This window comes from Rattus norvegicus, chromosome 7, assembly GCF_036323735.1.
Source record: "Rattus norvegicus strain BN/NHsdMcwi chromosome 7, GRCr8, whole genome shotgun sequence".
Classification (NCBI taxonomy): Eukaryota; Metazoa; Chordata; class Mammalia; order Rodentia; family Muridae; genus Rattus; species Rattus norvegicus.
This window is the reverse complement of record NC_086025.1, coordinates 49,507,738-49,527,011: the sequence shown is the minus strand read 5'-3', so window position 1 is coordinate 49,527,011 and position 19,274 is coordinate 49,507,738. Positions and strand designations below refer to the sequence as shown.

Genomic DNA, 19,274 nt, shown 5'->3' with positions numbered 1-19,274 from the left:
TTGGGGAGAAATTTTATTCAGAAGGTTTTATATATATATATATATATATATATATATATATATATATATTAAACATCACTCCAAAGCTTGGGGTCTATGGCTCAGTAGTAGAGTGCTTACTTTACATGAGGTTTAGTCCCCCAAAAAATAGCAAAAAAAAAAGAATAGTTACCCCAAGAGCAATGTGTGTTGCCTTGGGTTGACAGAAGGAGACACAGTTGATGAGGAGCCACACACATGAACATACATGAGGAGTACTAAGCACATGGCCTTGACCATTGAGGATAAGGAGAAACAGCTGCAGAAGTAACCCATGACAGTATCTGAGACTGGGTGAACACTAGAAGATCTAGAAGATCTCAAAGCATATCAGTAATTGTATGGATAGTGTTACTCACAAGTTTAAGTGATTAACTCACTGACTGGTGACCAGATTCACAGTTCATCTAACATGCAGCATTTATTGGGGTGTGTGTCTGTGTGTGTGTGTGTGTGTGTGTGTGTGTGTGTGTGTGTGTGTGTGTGTGTTGCAGACATGTGAGTATGCAGAGGGCATCCATGCAGAGGCCAGACGAAGATATCTGTTGTCTTTCCATGTTTCTCTCCCTACTGTCTTAGGACAGGGTGTCACATGTTGGGCTAGGCTTGTTAGCCAGAGAGCTCCGGGGATGTGCCTATCTCTACCCTATAATGCTGGGGTTATTAACATCCCAAAACTCCTCCATCCTGTGAATGTCTATTCTTTCTACTAAAATACAATCTGAAATCCCTAGATTATATCCCCATTTTCCTGAAAATTCTGTAATAAATGTACAAGAATAGAGACAGCACAATCAATACACACTGTTCAATGAAGTTATTACAGTAAACTGGGAGAATGATTCTATAACATCTCAAGTAAGTAACTGGCAAATACCTAGGTAATTATAAAGTCCATTTGCTGCCCAACTCATGCAACAAAGTTCACAACATAAAACATTTTAAAGTTATTCAAAAGGCATTTCGGAATCTTAAAGACTACTGTGAATAGGAAACACCAGTTGTTGAGTCTTGTGAATGTTTTAAAATTTCACTTCCTTCAGATGCTCTTCTACTAAACTGTATAGTAAATAACATTTTACTATGCCAAGGTCTAAGAATAATGCTGGCAAGGAAGCTAATCAAGATCAGAATGATCTTCAGCATCAGCAACTCTAACATAGATAGATAGATAGATAGATAGATAGATAGATAGATAGATAGATAGATAGATAGATAGATAGATAGATAGATGGATGGATGGATGGATGGATGGATGGATGGATGGATGGATGGATGGATGGATGAATAGACAGACTGTTACACTTCTGGCTGGTAAGTTTCTCCTCTGGCACCCTTCTTTCCATGTTCTCTTCCCTACCGTGTGGTAATTAGCATTGATAATATAGACAAGAAACTAACACATCCGTAATTCCAACACTCAGTACATTCTATCCAGGGATAAGTCAGGAATACACTGTAGAAAGAATGCACGTAGAGTAGGAAGCCATTAAACAGAGTATATGTAGAAGAAAATGTTCTGATGGTTTCTTATACCAAGAAGAGGTGCTTAGAATACCATGTCTTTATTTTGTGATACAAAGTATGCTTTTAAATTTTGTATAAAAATCATTTAATTATTTCAGAATTCATTTAATAGTCTAAGGGGATATTTATACACTCCAAGGTTTCCTACATTTTGTTGTTTACTTTTAAGTAATGTTTGTATACAGATAATATGACGGTTAAAATAGAAAATAAAATGTAATTTTTCCAAGTGAACAAAGAGTAGTATATAATTTTGAAGACAAAAATAAATACCAATTCTCTTTAAATAAACATTGAGGAGTAAACACCAACCATTTGAAATACAATGCATAGAAAACACCCATAATCATACTGACTTTAACATTGCTTTTACAAATATCTGGATATTTTCACCTTTCAAACAAGTTGCACTAACTACTACAGCCTTGATCTGAATCCCACATCATTAAATTGAGAATGGTGGCAACTGTATTCTAGAGAAAGGTTATAAGAAAATTGAGAAAGGACAAAAAAGGATCACTATATAAGCCCTCATAGAGTTTGATGAAAATGTTACTTTTCTATTAAGGCTAAATTTTAACTACTTTTCTAAAATAAGTGTAAGGAGTATAATATATAAGAATAAGGACCATCTTATTCTGGTAGGATAAGAGATACAATAAGCATCAGTATTACAAGTGTAATAAATAGATATATAATAAGTATAAGATAAGAATGAGCAAAAAGAACTGTCTTTATAAACATTTAGACATATAAGCATGTATATGTGCTCAAAAACACATATTGAGTTCTGCATTAGCCTTTCCAGACTTCACTTTTAAAGAAAGTTAAAAAGAATCTTAGAAAATATATTACAAGCTGATCATATTTTATGTAAAGTGCATATTAACTATGAAATGCTTGGTGCCGGTGAGAATGTGCATTATTGAAAACTAAATTCCCCATGGAGTACATAAGATATTGACAAAGTCTTCATCGCCTGCTATCCCTACACTTAGGCCTTCATAATAATCTTCAAATTCACCGTACGAAACTTCATCAGGCTTGCTGCAGGCGTCTTTTAATGTCTCTAGGAAAGACGATTTGATTTCCTCCTCTGTTGAATGCCCTGCAGGAAGAAGACTGACTTGAAATATTTTCCATAAAAGTTCAGCGAAATGACAGATGATGATAGAGGGATACTTATTCATCTTCTGAAATAATTTTGGTAATTTAAAATTGAATGCCAAACTTCCCTACCATTTATTTAAACATTAACCAGAATTAATTTGTCTCAAAATTGGCCTCTCCATTACTAGTCCCCTCTTACATTCATCCATGGATCTGTTCTAGAGCTACTGGCACAGAATATGAAAAGGGGGAAAGATTCATAATAGTAAAAAGGATTCAAAAATGAAAAGCTTCTGAAAATGATCAAAATTACCCAAAATAAAAAAGAAAAAAGAAAAAGCAGTAATCTATGACCGTTAAAATGACAATTAAAAATATTGTTTTTAAGTCAGAGGGCAGGACAGATGTCCAACAATGAAGAATATTTGCTCCTCTTCAGTAAATCCAACTTTGGCCAATGGTACCCACATTTTGTGGTCCACACCGGTCGGCCTGTAACTCCAACTCCAGGGGTTCCGACACCATCTTCTGGCTTCTGTCAGTACCTACACCCCCACACACTGACACAAATACGCATACACGTATGTAAAAATACATTCAAGAAAAAAAATGTTGCTGTTATTTTAAAAATATCCACAGCACACAGGAGGAAAGTGATTGTTTGCACGATGACAGGAGTTTGAATGAAAGGAGATGGATATCGAGCCATGTAGCGGTAACCCTAGGTGATACTCGAGATTGTTAGTCAAAGCAAAATGTAATCAGCATCTAGTGTATATGGAAACACATTTTAATTAAAACATGTTAATTAAATTTATGCTTCAAATAACAAGGATTGTATACCTTCTTAAAATCTCTCCCCTGGAAACTACTCATCTCCCGCCATCCAAGGGAGAGTTTCTTTCTTTGCTTTAATAGACCAGAAATTGTTACGAAATTAAATATTGGATTTCCATCATTACAAAAACTGATTTTGGGATCTTCCACTTCTAGTAAAGCCATTTTTCCTAACATATTAGGGAAAGTAAACGAAGAGAGAGAGAATGTTTTCTACAACTGAAATTAAACTGTGAAGACAATCATGCAGGAGGCAGAGGCAGAGGAAAGTCACAAGCAGATGGCCATCCTGGTCTACACAAGATCCTGTCTCACAAATAAAGAGGGAGGGGGGAGGAGGAGGAGGAAGAGGAGGAGAAGGAGTGGGAGGAAGGGGGAGGAGGAATAGTAGACAATTTTTATCCTGGAAATTGCTATGTAAATAGCTCACATTTGTAAGGAAACATAAGAATAGGGTTTTCTTTGTTATATTAAATGTATCCCTAGATTTTCCCTTTTAGACATGTGCAGTCTACTTAGCTGTCCTCTTAATTGTGAATGCAAAACCAAAGTAAGGAATTCCCAAAAGGAACCAAGGTTCCCCAACAACATGAGCAAAGCCAACTGGAGCCATCATCTCTGGCCAATAACAGAACTAAGGCTGCCCGAGCCAGCTAACTACAAAAGAAGAGAGAAATGCTGTTCAAGTCACCAAAGTTTGAAATAAGCAAGATCCTTTGCACTTGTGTTTGGTGTGGCTAACTAAATAGGAAGATGTGGAGAATGGCATGCCCCTCTCATCCCCCTGCCTCCAGCTCCTGAGTCCTGAGATCACAAGCCTGTAGCAGGCTCCTTTGTTTGCAGCTGGAATTCAAATTCAGCCCCTCCTCCACACTAGGCAAGCCCTCTACCCACCGAGCCAAGGCCTCAGTGGTATTTCTTCATGGTAAGAAGAGAAGGTAATTGTAATGTATCTTTGTTAATATAAAGTATAAAAGATTAAATTAAAAAATAAGTCTTCCGCATTCACCCCACGTAGCTATTCAGAGTGAGCAGTATCCATCGTGGAGGTGAGCACGGTAATTCCCACACTTAGACCGTGAGGCTAGCTGGGAGTTTGACCGTGCTCCAGCGAGTACACAGCCAACATGAACTGGACTTGCTGTATTGTTTTCTCTTTTGTTTTTTTCAGTTTCCTTTTTTGGGGGGAAATCACAAGGGTGGGAGGGTGTATCTAGGAAGAACATGAACTTAGTGTGAAAAATCAGGGTGCATTGTATGAGATTCCCAAAGACTTAATAAAAGTATGATGTTTGGTAAAAAAAAAAAAAAAAAACAACTTTTACTTCTGTATTTCTCAATGAAATGCTAATGAATTAGGCTTAGATTGTTGAACAAAAATAATTCCGCAAAAAAGTGTAGAACTAACTATCATTGAGACAGCACTTGGAAGTACCCGTTGCTATTTGAAATGTGGATATCCTAGCGATTCTAGGTATTGGTGTCACACCTGGGAATCGGAAGAAAAGGAGCCTAAGGAGTCACATGTGTGCTTCATTAGATGGGCATCAATAGTTAGAAAGTAGAGGCCCACCAATAGGAGAATGGCTATACACATTTTAATTTGTTGATTGTTAATAGAAAAATATTTGGCAAACAAAAATATGACATCTTTAATGTGGATTAGCAAATGTGCATGCAACTATGAAAGTCATAGAGGAAGTGACTGGAAAGTACGTTACACGATTACAGCTTTTACTCCTCTGAAGAAAAGTACGATGAAATTAAGGAAGTTTTGGTGGCCAAACACTGTGGTAAGCTGCATTCATACAGCCACTACACAGGAACGATAATAAGACATGAATCTTCAATGTTGCTTTGAAAGATGCTCTGTGCTGTTTTTGAGGTGACGCCTCACTCCATGACCCAGGCTGGCCTCAGATTGCAATCCCCTCACCTCTGCCATTCCTAAGTGCTGATTATAGGCGTGTGCTGCCACACTTGGCTGGATTTGCACAGATACACATGTGTCAATTTGTGTAAAATTCCACTCTAAAGACATAAGTCTCCCTCCATCCTCAGGTATGGGCCACTCTTCCAGAAGACACAGTAACTACGACTGTGAGACTGACAGAGGTTTGGCCAAATCTCTTTTGCACTCCAGTGCACCACTCATTCCAAACAAGAAACAAGAGTTCTATTTTCACTGTAACTGTGAGAGAAATCAGTAAGCACTAAACAACGGACATAAGAATCTTTAAATGAAAAAGGGAAGATGGCTCCCAAGCTACTGGCTCAAACAAAATTTAGTTCCTTCCTTTCAGCTGATGCTTTTAGATTTAAAGAGGACGCTTTTGTTAACAAGCATAGTGGAAACCAAAAGCCTTCGACATGTAATAGTTACCTGAAATCACACGTGGGTGCTTCTTTGCACAGTAACACTTTCTTATGTCTATAACAGACACGGTGCCGGTTTTGTTAAAATCCAATTTCATGAAGGCCTAAAGAAAGACAGGGTTTCTCTGTGTGAAATTATTAGACGTGAGAAGCTATTTTGCAGTCAATCATTTATGAACTGTAAACAAGACATTTTGAGGGAACTGAAAGGTGCTTGAAGCAGCAGCATCTACACGGAGGAAGATGACTAGAACACTGGGAAACCTCCTGCCAGCATTCCCTGTTCTCCCTGTTCAGTGCCCTGATCTGCAGAACGTAATCGATCCCCTACTGCCCTGGCCTGGCTTTGCTGCGAACTGAAAAGTCCGGTCAATGACCTTGGTAACTTTCAGCTCCAAGATTCATGAAGTTGATAAATGACCAAAATTAAGTTATTTGGAGGTTGTTTCCTTGTTTGTTTATTTTTAGTTCAAAAAGTAAACCTGCAAACTCCAGATCACTAGAATCAATGAACAGGTGAAACACTTATTTCTTAACGTGTAATACTTACTTCTCAGTTCCTGACTGGCTTATTTATTGTTCTCCCAACTCAATACAACCCTGCATAACCAAAAATACTAAGAAAGGAAGATACACACCAAGCTATCTGAAGCAGCAGCCTGAGCTCGCTAGGAATCAAAACCAGAAGCATCTTCGTTTATTCAGAATATTTAACCACAGAAATATTGGCCTGATCTAGATTCAACTGTGCCCCAAATTCCATCCCTGACTCCTTATACTTAGGGCCCCAGAATAGGGATATATGTGGAGGTGGGAGCCTTAAGGAAGTAATCAAGATGAAACGGAAACATTAGGGTGGGCCTTAGTCTGGATGACAAGTAGTCCTTTGACAAAGGACAGCACAATGCACAGAGGAACAGCCACCTGAAGACCACAGAGAGAGTGCTCCAAAGAAACCAGGTATGTCCATCCTGCTTAGACCATTAGACTACAAACAATGAGAAAATAATTTGACAAGTTTGTCACTGGCCGTAACGTTTTTTCCCATCCTTTTTTTCCTTCCTCCTTCCCTCTCTTCCTACCTTCCCTCCTTTATTTTTATTTTATTTTGGTCCTTTATTCTAACTGCAATGGCTTATGCATAAGATACTAATTCAACTTCTATTCTGACACTCACACTTAGTACTGTGGGCATGTAAATAACAATTAAGCGCAAGTTGCAGATGAGTGAGAAGTTTGTTTTACTTAAAGTTTTTATTATATCTCTTGGTGAGTAAAGGTAGAGCACTTTAGCTTAATTTGGGGGTTTTGTTTGAGTGTGTGTTTGCACTTGCAATGGACACCCGTTATAATTACCTATCCTACCCCACGTAGAATAGCTTTTTACAAATATGAGGTACATATACCTACTATACTAAATGCATACACAAAAGAAAAACCATACCATGCAAAAGTGTATATGTCTAATAGAACGGAGTTCATCTCTATTTTTATTTTAAAAAATTTAGGGGTCTGTGTGTATGTGATGTATGTGTATGTAAGTATCATGTATGTGCACGTGTGTAGTGTGTGCAACACAAACATTCAGGGTGTCAGTCCTCACACCCCACCTTGTCTGAGACAGGGTCTCTCTGTTGTGAGCTAATGCATACTCGGGCTAGTGAGCTGTGACGGACAGGGTTGCTTATCTGTTACTGTCAACCTTCCATAAGCGCCCTGGGATTACAGACATACATTACCCGGTTTGGATGTACATGGGACCTGAGAGTGTGAGCTCGGGTCCTTACACTGCACTAAAACCTCTTTATCCAGTGACCTATCTCATAGAAACCGCAGACCTTTAATCATTGTCATAAAATAACGCATGGGAGCACCAACACTGTGATAGCCGTGAGGCTGAGAATGGAATGGCCACATCCAGTCTCAGGATTTTATACAACAGTATAGCTGCCCAGCTAGCAACTTACAGAAATAGTAATTTATTAAGATAATTCCATTTGAATTTTATTTTTCTTATATCAAATGTTTTCTAAGACATATATATCATATTATATATATATATATATGAGATTTTGTTTTATTCTAGGTAGAACTGTACACATACATAAGCTTGTTTATTTAAAGTCTTACTAAACCCAGTGTATATTACAGCCAAAATGATACAACATGTTTCAGTCAATGGCCCATTAAAGGTGCTAAAGAATCACTCTAAGAATCTAGCAAGAGTAATTGTTTGAGATCAGTTAGCACTTACCTTGCGAACAAATGATTTCCTATATTCATTCATTTCACCAAAAATGGCACGTTTGAATTCTCCATAATCAACCTTGTTCTGGCTATGGCCATGGCCTAGCAGGATTAGCCAGGAAGACTCAAAGTCCTAAAAATAAATAAATAAATAAATAAATAAATAAATAAATAAATAAATAAATAAATTTTTAAAAAATCCTGTAGAAATTGCCATTATATCTTTAAATTATATAAGTCACAACAAGATAAGAGTCCTATTTTGTTAGATCATCTGTGGCTCTAGACAAGGTAAGCTACTGAGTAAGAAAATTTACGAAGTTACTGATAAACCTCGTCAAAAGAGTGTTGGAGTGAATGCCGAAGCTCAGAGCCGTCTGTGAAGGAGTGGTAACTCACAGTGTATCCTTTTAAAGGTGCGCTATTTGAGAGAAGTGCTAAAGGTTGGGCCTAGGGTCTCTTGCATATCAGGTGGTCTCTAGAATGCAACTTCAATCATTGATCTCCATCCCAAGGGTCCCGTCCTGTTTTTATTGATAATAGTACATGTAGAGAGGACAACATATCTCAATGTACGTATATGCTGCGGAAAGATTAAGCCAGACTAAATACATTCTCTGTCAAATATTTAACATTTTAGTAAGAATATTTAGTAAGATTTATTAACAGCAATGTAGTAAGAATATGTAAAACCTGTTTTTGCTATTTTTAAACACATAGTACATTATTCATTATTTTTGATTGTATTTACCAGGCTGTGCAGTAGATAAAACTCATCCTCTTGTCCAAAATAAAATTTATGTCACTTGATCAATCTCTCCATTTCTCTCTACACATTACACCCACCCCCACCATTTGCCTCTTGGTGTATTTGTAAAAAGTAATGTGTTTGTTGTGCATTTGGTTTTAAACGTTCCTCTGTTTTTAAATGTATCACATCCGTGATAATTTCGGTCTATTCAGGTTCTAAAATGCCAGTAACACTGAGACCATTAATGGGGGTTTCTTCTGGTCCTGGGAGCGTGGAAGCTTTAATGACTTCCGAACTCTTCCCAAATTTACACCGAAGAGTATGATGCTAACTGAACACAGTATCAGTTTGTTCACTGCCATTACCACGTGCTTCTTCAGCAAAGGTTCTGTTTAAAACCCTGTTCTACTCAGTGTTCTTGATAACAAAAGAAATTTCAGCATTCCTTTACTGAAACTCAGAGAGATATATTCTCAATGATTCTATCATGGTGTCGGCTTTAAATGAGACTGTAAATAAAACACCCGGCTTGGCAAATGGATACTCAGAAATTATTCTCTTCCACTTCCTAACTTTTTCAAATAAAACTGTAATTAGAAAGTTAAGATTTGGGGCTGGGGATTTAGCTCAGTGGTAGAGCGCTTACCTAGGAAGCGCAAGGCCCTGGGTTCGATCCCCAGCTCCGAAAAAAAAGAACCAAAAAAAAAAAAAAAAAAAAAAAAGAAAGTTAAGATTCAGTGTACCCTGCCTCCCTATACAGATGTTGTGTGTGTGTGTCAAAATACCTCATACATTACAAAGAAAAATGTGTGTATGAGCAGTTGAGTTATAACTGAGTCTGAGTCTCACTTTCACAAATCATGAGTTAAAACAAACAGGAGGCAAGTATGTTCACTTAACTCAAAGAATACCAAATTTGAAAGGACTTCTGGAGGCTCAGAAGAAGGTTTTCAAGAAATAAATAATGCAATTAAGTAACAAAAAACATATATCTATATATGGTTCAGAATGGAAACTAATACAATTGGAGTTTTTGCTTCATTGATAATATTTCTATGTAAACTTGGCTCTTTGTAGAGCATAGAACTTTTTATTTAAAATCAGAGAGAACAACTGTGTCTATTCACAAATATGTTCTGCTTCACATTGAGACCCAGGCTGATTACAAAATCTTATTCCCACATCTCCCTGTATGTGCTTATGGTTGCACAAGCACGTATATTGCATATGTGACATAATAAGAAGCAAAATAAAAATATTAGTTAAAATACATGATATGGCTGGACATGTAGATCAATGGTAAGATACTTACTTTGTGTGTATAAGACCCTAGGACCAATTCCAAAAGTTAAAAAAATAAATAAATCAAGTTTATAATAAAACAAAACAAATGAAACTTACATTCTTAGGTTATCCTTCTTAGCAACTATGACGGTTTGAATGAAAATGGCCCCCGTAGGCTCGTTTATTTGAATGCTTTGGTCCCAGTTGGTAGAAGTATTTGGGAAGAATTAGAAGGTGTAGCCTTGTTGGAGAAGGTGTCACCCTAGGGGTGGGCTTTAATATATCAAAGGACTATGCCACTCCCCGTTAGCTCTCACGTTTTGTGCTATGATTGTTGTATCAACACGTAGGGTCGCTATTGTTCCCATGACATGCCTGCCTGCCTGCTGCCATGCTCCATACTGTGATGGCCCTGGACCTCTGGGGAACTAGGAGCCTCCAGCTTAAACGCCTTCTTTTTATAAATTGCCTTGGCCATGGAGTTTCATCACAACACTAGAAAAGTAACTAAAACAGAAGACTTAGATAATTATTCTTACCCACTAGTTACAAATGTTTCACAAACAAATGCAGAAGCATCAGAGTAATACAGTACTTTCCCACACTCCACAGGGCAGGCTATGTGGACACGGGCCTCTATCAGTTATGATTTACTTGTCTGTTCAACAAAAACATACCACAGCATTCTAATTTTCTACTGTTTCATTTTGATCATCTATGAAAGAAAAATGTGAAGGTGGATGGTCCCTGGTCTGTCTCGCCGGACATACCACAAGCTTCAGTGCCATCGTCACAAGGAACCAAAGGGCAGTTATGTCCTAACAGTGATAGGCCTGTCACACTGGCACCCAACTTAATAGTTGATAAAGCAAATCCCCATGTAATTTTTTATTAGAGCTTCTATGCCGCCCTAAACATAACAATTATCTCAGAACTGCTGAGGCAGGGCCTGTCAATAAGAAAAGTCAGAACACTTGTATAAAGTCATAGGGCTAAGTGGTTATGTTTTTAGATGAACCTAAATTTCAGAAACTTACCACATCGTGTGACAAGACAATATTTTGTTCACCAAAAGAGAAAAGTACAAAAGAATCCCATATCTGAACTGCTTATGTATTTTTAACCTACAAGCAAAACTTCCAAGTACAGCATACGAGAGGCTTTCGGACACCAAACTTAATCTCTCCCACTCTTCCAGCTACTTGCCCCAGCGATGTGCTATTGTGCCCGCACTTGCCATGACAGACTCGGTTCAAGGTGCTAAATAAAGTGTAGGAACCAAAGCCATCTTGGTCCCCATCTGGGTGGGACGTGACACTTTATTTATAGACACAACATGCCGCGAAGAAACTAAAATGAACGTAAATATAGAAAGGATTGAAGGACAGCAGAGCTCCTCTGTTAAAGAAAGCTGTGGCCTAAATGATGGGGAAAATCTAGAACACGCGGATCTAATGTAAGATCGTTCACATCAGAGTAAAGTTAAGTCCCTGCGGCTTGGGGAAGAGCCACAGTTCACGCGAGGAACTGCTTCCCCTTTCCAGGAAAGGCCCATTCTCTGAGCCACGCCCCCTCTTCACGGGAGATTCACCAGCTGCTACTGTTCTTCTCTACCCTTGTCTGGTTAATTCTTCATTGTTATTCACAACCCAACCTGAGGCATTCTCCTCCAGGGAGCTTGCCATGTCTTCGCGCTCCTTCCTGACAACTTTTCTTGGAACTGAGAACCACACATGTGTTCCCGAAACATTCTTTGTTTGATGCACGTATTAACTTAACCACTTTCTTCTATTTTGAAGATTCTGAGGTGGAGAGCACGTCCTCTCAGACTTTAACACGTGCCTGGCTATTAAACACTTCAAAGCATATGGTAAAAATAAATAAATAAATAAATAAATGTCAACATTTTAAAAACCAATGGGACTTGTTGCCTGGTGGCTTAACCCTGATAGTGAGGCATTAAAAATTAAGCTATTAAAATTTCATTTGGAAAGTGAACACGGCCATGCAAGAATACACCTAGAGCAGCAGATACTGTGGTACATACCTGCTCAGACACTTCCAAGTGGAAGGTTTCCAGAGCTTGCTGAAAATCTGTCTTTTCTAAAAGCCCATTCCCTTCCTTGTCCAAACGTTGAAAGTATTTTCCCAATCCGGTCAAAATCCGAACACCTTTCGTGTGCAGTTGTTCTTTTAGTTTCTCTGTTTAGTAAAAAGAGACATGGAAGCTAATTGCTTCTGTGCACCAAGCTATCAAACTGTAGTTGTTTCTCTTTTGAGAAAATAAGTAGATAATAATGGGGAAAAAAGGATGTGAATATTCAATGAATATATGCATTTGGCTGGCAAAAGACTTTGGAGAGGAGAATGTTTTGAATAAGGACAATGTCAGACACAACTGCATATTCCTACTATGCCAGAACTACAGCGCCACTGTGTGGTGAAAGTGTTACATGTTACATACAAGAAAATAATGTATTTACTCATACGTAAATAATCTAAGTGTTACATATAAGATCTTAGTTCCTCAACAATGCCAAGCAACCAGAGCTTCCAGGGACTAAGCCACTACCTAAAGACTATACATGGACTGACCCTGGACTCTGACCTCATAGGTAGCAATGAATATCCTAGTAAGATCACCAGTGGAAGGGGAAGCCCTGGGTCCTGCTAAGACTGAACCCCCAGTGAACTAGATTGTTGGGGGGAGGGTGGTAATGGGGGGAGAGTGGGGAGGGATTAGGGGGATGTTTGCCCAGAAACCGGGAAAGGGAATAACACTTGAAATGTAAATAAGAAATACTCAAGTTAATAAAAAAAAAAAAAGATCTTAGTTCCTCTTGTTTAGACCTTTATATCTCACTGCCCTGTATCTTTCTTATTTCTTTATTTACACTACTGAGCTACAGAATTGATGCCTGACAAATCATACTCCAAAAATATCAGTTCAAAGAATTTTAAGTCGTTTACAAGTTTAAAGCCGGAAATGTGACGAATGGTATCCGGATTTGGGAGTACTAGTCTTTTTCCTTTTTTTCTTTTTTTTTTTTTTTTTTTTTTTTGTTTTTTAGTAATTTTCTCTTTTTTTAATTGGATATTTTCTTTACTTACATTTCAAGTGTTATCCCCTTTTCCGATTTCCCCTCTGGAGTCCCGTTATCCCTTCCTCCCTCCCCCTGCCTCTATGAGGGTGTTCTCCCACCCACCCAACCATTCCTCCCACCTCCCTGCCCTGGCATACCCTACACAGGGGGCATAGAGCCTTCACAGGGCCGAGGGCCTCTCCTCTCATCGTTGCCCAGTAAGGCCATCCTCTGCTACATCTGTGGCTGGAGCCATGGGTCCCTCCATGTTTACTCTTTGGTGGGTGGTTTAGTCCCTGGGAGCTCTGGGGCGGTCTGGTTGGTTGATATTGCTGTTCTTCCTATGGGGTTGAAAACCCCTTCAGCTCCTTCAGTCCTTTCTCTAACTCCTCCAATAGGGATCCCATTCATTGGTTGGCTGGGAGCACCTGCCTCTGTATTTGTCAGGCTCTGGCAGAGCCTCTTAGGAGACAGCTGTATCAGGCTCCTGTCTGCATGCACTTCTTGGCATCCACAATATTGTCTGGGTTTGGTGACAGTATATGGGATGGATCTCCAAGTGGGGCAGTCTCTGGATGACCTTTCCCTCAGTCTCTGCTCCACACTTTGTCTCTGTATTTCCTCCTGTGAATATGTTGTTCTCCTTTCTAAGAAGGACTGAAGCATCCACTCTTTGGTCTTCCAACTTCTTGATCTTCAGGTGGTCTGTGGATTGTTTTAGACTAATATCCACTTATTAGTGAGAGCTAGTCTTCACTTACATATTCACAGTAACAATTTTATCCAGAAAATTTTAGAAGTCACATACTCTGGCTCCTAAATTCTCCATCTAGCACATTTAATGCTGTCTGTATCTTATTGCAGTGAATACATTAGAAAAAATAATACAACTATCATGAGCTTCAGTAGTGACAAAAACTGTGTTGGCGATGACAGAGCAGAGAGAGAAAGACCTGCTAACAAGGGTGGTACCAGTCTCATCCAACCATCCAGGCTGCTGCTCAGTTCCGAACTGTCTTATCACAAATAGTATCTTGGGACTCATCAAAATTCTAGAAGTAGATGTTGACTTCTGTGATGAATTGTTTTATACCTTTCTCCCTCCTCGACGATGAAATCCACTGGATGAATTGTATGTTACAGCTAGTAACTGCACTGGCTATAAGGCCAGGCCGAAGACACTTCTCATCTGTTCCCTCTGGCTTCCTGGTGAAACTTAGAGACATTGCCCTCATGGAGAGGTGAAAAAAGAGTTGCAAAGTATCTACACGAAGTTGCATGTCTACTGAACGGCAGGATCTGATCGCAGACATCAGAGCACATTCAGTAGAGGGTGAACTGGACATACAGCAGGCACTACACCACTGGTCTCCTCAGAATACCATCTGAGACATAAAGCAAGGCTATGTTGGTTTAAGCACATAATCCCAGACTCTGGTGATGAAAAGGATTGCGGTGAGTTCCAAGGCAGTCAGGTTTGTACAGTGAGTGACAGTCTAGCTGAGTTACTGTAAATGAGCCTTTGTATGAGTGTTTGTGTGTATGTACACATCTACTTATATATATATATATATATATATATACGTATATACGTATATACATATTTGTGTATATACACATGTATATATACATATGTACAACATTGCATATTATACATATACATATACATATAAATATACATATACATATACATATATACATATATATCATGTCCCATGGAGATGATGGGTCAATGGGCAAAAGTACCTGCCAATCCTGATGACCTGAGTTTGAATTGCAGGAAAAAAGCTGTCTCCTGCAAGTAAACATCTTACCTCACTTGTGTGCTGTATCACATGCACAAACACACACATGTACAATAAATTAATATACTTTTGATTTTTAAAACATTCAATTTCACACTTTATTTAGCTGATAATTAAACCCATATTATCTAATATTTCTAAAATTATTGTTACAATCACATCCTTTTACTTAATATCATTAATAAAAACTTGAAATATTTTTAAGAACTATTTTATTATTTATGTATATATTTGGATGTCAAGATTTATTTTATTAATGGTTTATGTATATATTCGTGCATCTGTGTGAAGGTAAATGTGCACATGCTTATGGGTGCTCATAGAGCCCAAAAGAGGGCATCAGATCCCCTGCACGTAGAGTTACAGAGGATTGTGAGCTACATGACATGGGGATTGTGACCCAAACTCAGGTCCTCTGGAGTAGTGGTAAACTCTCTTGTTTGCTTAGTCATCTCTTCAGCCCCTTAAATATACATGAAAGCATATATGAAATACACATACATACACACACAAAGATATCAGGAGACAAGCTTTCTTGGCAACAGTCTATTAAGAAACGATGTGTGAGCTGAGGAATGCCGAATGGCTGAGAAACACCTAAAGAAATGTTCAACATCTTTAGTCATAAGGGAAATGCAAATCAAAACAACCCTGAGATTTCACCTCACACCAGTGCGATTGGCTAAGATCAAAAACTCAGGTGACAGCAGATGCTGGCGAGGATGTGGAGAAAGAGGAACACTCCTCCATTGTTGGTGGGATTGCAGACTGGTAAAACCATTCTGGAAATCAGTCTGGAGGTTCCTGAGAAAATTGGACATTGAACTGCCTGATGATCCAGCTATACCTCTCTTGGGCATATACCCAAAAGATGCCTCAACATATAAAAGAGACACGTGCTCCACTATGTTCATCGCAGCCTTATTTATAATAGCCAGAAGCTGGAAAGAACCCAGATGCCCTTCAACAGAGGAATGGATACAGAAAATGTGGTACATCTACACAATGGAATATTACTCAGCTATCAAAAACAACGAGTTTATGAAATTCGTAGGCAAATGGTTGGAACTGGAAAATATCATCCCGAGTGAGCTAACCCAATCACAGAAAGACATACATGGTATGCACTCATTGATAAGTGGCTATTAGCCCAAATGCTTGAATTACCCTAGATCCCTAGAACAAACGAAACTCAAGACGGATGATCAAAATGTGAATGCTTCACTCCTTCTTTAAATGAGGAAAAAGAATACCCTTGGCAGGGAAGGGAGAGGCAAAGATTAAAACAGAGACTGAAGGAACACCCATTCAGAGCCTGCCCCACATGTGGCCCATACATATACAGCCACCCAATTAGACAAGATGGATGAAGCAAAGAAGTGCAGACCGACAGGAGCCGGATGTAGATCGCTCCTGAGAGACACAGCCAGAATACAGCAAATATAGAGGCGAATGCCAGCAGCAAACCACTGAACTGAGAATAGGTCCCCTATTGAAGGAATCAGAGAAAGAACTGGAAGAGCTTGAAGGGGCTCGAGACCCCAAAAGTACAACAATGCCAAGCAACCAGAGCTTCCAGGGACTAAGCCACTACCTAAAGACTATACATGGACTGACCCTGGACTCTGACCCCATAGGTAGCAATGAATATCCTAGTAAGAGCACCAGTGGAAGGGGAAGCCCTGGGTCCTGCTAAGACTGAACCCACAGTGAATTAGTCTATGGGGGGGAGGGCGGCAATGGGGGGAGGGTTGGGAGGGGAACACCCATAAGGAAGGGGAGGGGGGAGGGGGATGTTTGCCCGGAAACCGGGAAAGGGAATAACACTCGAAATGTATATAAGAAATACTCAAGTTAATAAAAAAAAAAAAAAAGAAATATAGCATGACAGAACTATGAAGTTATTCTTACTGAAAAAAAAAAAAAAAGAAACGATGTGTGGATGTTTATGGAAAATACTATGCTTAATATTTGAGTGGTTGGTATTTATCACTTCGCCATTCACACAAATGTCTCATATATATATATATAGTAATATTTTATGTAACATATAATGTTTCTAGAAAGCATACATGTGCACTTTCTTAAAAATTACAAATCAATATCTATAAAACTTGGAATTATCAAAAATACTGTTCTAAGCGATGGAGGACAATTGTGTCTGAGGGGGTAGATGACGCAGACACAGCATACCTTGAATGGCCTGCAGCACCAGCTGGTCTTGTGCCTCCTGACTGACTGGATCTTCTCTCCCGGGTTCCGCAGAGGCAGCTCTGCAAGTGAGAACAGACAGACCAAGCTATGCTTCCCCAGTCCAGGCTCAACGATGCTCTCACGGCTGTGGGGGCATACAAGCTAGAGCAACCCCACTCTGCCCCCGTGGCTTTAGATTTCACGGAGAATTAGATCCAGAGCTATAAAAGAACCTCAGTCTTTGAGGGTATTAATTTTCATTACTGCTTTGATGTTTTTAAGTATTTAACTACAACTACCTGTTTCAAAGCAGGTTTAGCTTGCAAAGTATAAACTGTAAATATGCTTTTAATGCCATGAAGATGCAATAATAAAGATTCTTAGAGCTAGATTGTTGACTCTGCTCCCTAACATATACACAATATATTAGTTATTACCATTTAAGTCATAATTAAGTCAAGAAACATTTAACAAGAAGAAAGTACATTTCTATTACTTCAAATAACCTCCAAATGTATTTTTTTATTCATAGCATTAGTTTTTCACTATAGAGTCAATCAACGAATAGTAGCACCATAAGGACCATAGCTTTTTGTGTTATAAAAGATATCACACCAACGATGTAGGAAACAGTTATGATGCTGAACTGATGCCCTGCCTTTTATTTATGTTTTTTTATTATTACTTTTTAATCTTTTTTACAGTCCAGTCGTTATCCCCATCCCAGTCCACCCTCCAACAGTTCCTCATCCCATTCCTCTTCCCCCATCTCAAGAGAATGTCCCCACCCCACCCACCATACCAGATCTCCCCACTCCCTGGAACCTCAATTCTCTCAAGGGTTAGGTACATCTTCTCTCACTGAGGCTGGACTCGGCAGTCCTCTGCTGTATATGTGTCAGTGGCCTCATATCGGCTGCTGTGTGCTGCCTGGTTGGTGGCTCAGTGTCTGAGAAATCTCAGGGGTCCAAGGTAGTTGAGACTGCTGGTCTTCCTATAGGGTCACCCTCTCCCTCAGCTCCTCCAGCTTTTCCCAGGTCAACCACAGGGATCCCTAACTTCTGTCTATTGGTTGGATGTAAATATCTGCATGTGACTCTGTCAGCTGCTCGTCGGGCCTCTCAGAGGGCAGCCATGCTAGACTCCTATCTTTTAAAGCCTCTCTTTGATAGCATTAAAGAAAATAAAAGGATAAATTAATAAATTATCTTGATTACAAAATAGAACAATTTAAATTTTTTAATTGCCGTATCTGTTCCAAAACATGAAGTTTGACTATAAATGAGAACATAAAGTAGATATACAAGGCTGTTATTTGTAAACTATAAACCTAAAGTGTGAAATGCTTTGTGACAGAAGCTCCTTTTGAGATACAAACTATGGTGTTATCACATACTTTCAAAATGACACGTGCATTTGGCTTACTTCAGAGAATCCAAAGCTACTTGATCAATACTTGTAATTCGAAGTCTAAGTAATGCATTTTCTTTTATGCTCTTTGGAAGGCTAGGATGATCACAGCTCAGAAATGTCAAAGTTGCACCCTGAGGAAATGAACAGAAAAAATGTCTTAAAGCTAGAAAATATCCAAGAATAAAATACAACTCATTCTGATTGAAGAGATTTTATTTTTATCATAGTTGCCTTGGTATGTTTTTTAAAAAGTGGCTAAAATATAGTAGATTTAAAGAATATTTAGGCAACATGTTACGAAGTCTTTTTTCTTTTCTTTTTTTCGGAGCTGGGGACCAAACCCAGGGCCTTGCACTTGCTAGGCAAGTGCTCTACCACTGAGCTAAATCCTGCCCCACATGTGGCCCATACATATACAGCCATCCAATTAGACAAGATGGATGAAGCAAAGAAGTGCAGGCCGACAGGAGCCGGATGTAGATCGCTCCTGAGAGACACAGCCAGAATACAGCAAATACAGAGTCGAATGCCAGCAGCAAACCACTGAACTGAGAACGGGACCCCCGTTGAAGGAATCAGAGAAAGAACTCGAAGAGCTTGAAGGGGCTC

General features: G+C 39.0%; 1 protein-coding gene across 6 annotated transcripts in view; it reads right to left on the bottom strand.

Moving 5' to 3' along the window:
- Positions 1–1,546: 1,546 nt before the first annotated feature.
- Positions 1,547–19,274, bottom strand: part of Caps2 (calcyphosine 2) — a 58,146-nt gene continuing 40,418 nt past the window's right edge. For 5 of the 6 annotated variants that reach the window (XM_017595018.3, XM_063264047.1, XM_039079681.2 and 2 more), the window contains 6 exons: positions 18,678–18,796; positions 17,253–17,332; positions 12,219–12,373; positions 8,144–8,269; positions 5,897–5,993; positions 1,586–2,674 (listed from right to left, as the gene is read on the bottom strand). In XM_017595018.3, coding sequence (XP_017450507.1) covers positions 2,499–2,674; positions 5,897–5,993; positions 8,144–8,269; positions 12,219–12,373; positions 17,253–17,332; positions 18,678–18,796 — 753 coding nt within the window. In that variant the 3' untranslated portion in view covers positions 1,586–2,498. Of the gene's footprint in view, positions 2,675–5,896; positions 5,994–8,143; positions 8,270–12,218; positions 12,374–17,252; positions 17,333–18,677; positions 18,797–19,274 lie in introns of all 6 variants that reach the window. The other variant, NM_001395581.1, reaches the window with a different exon arrangement.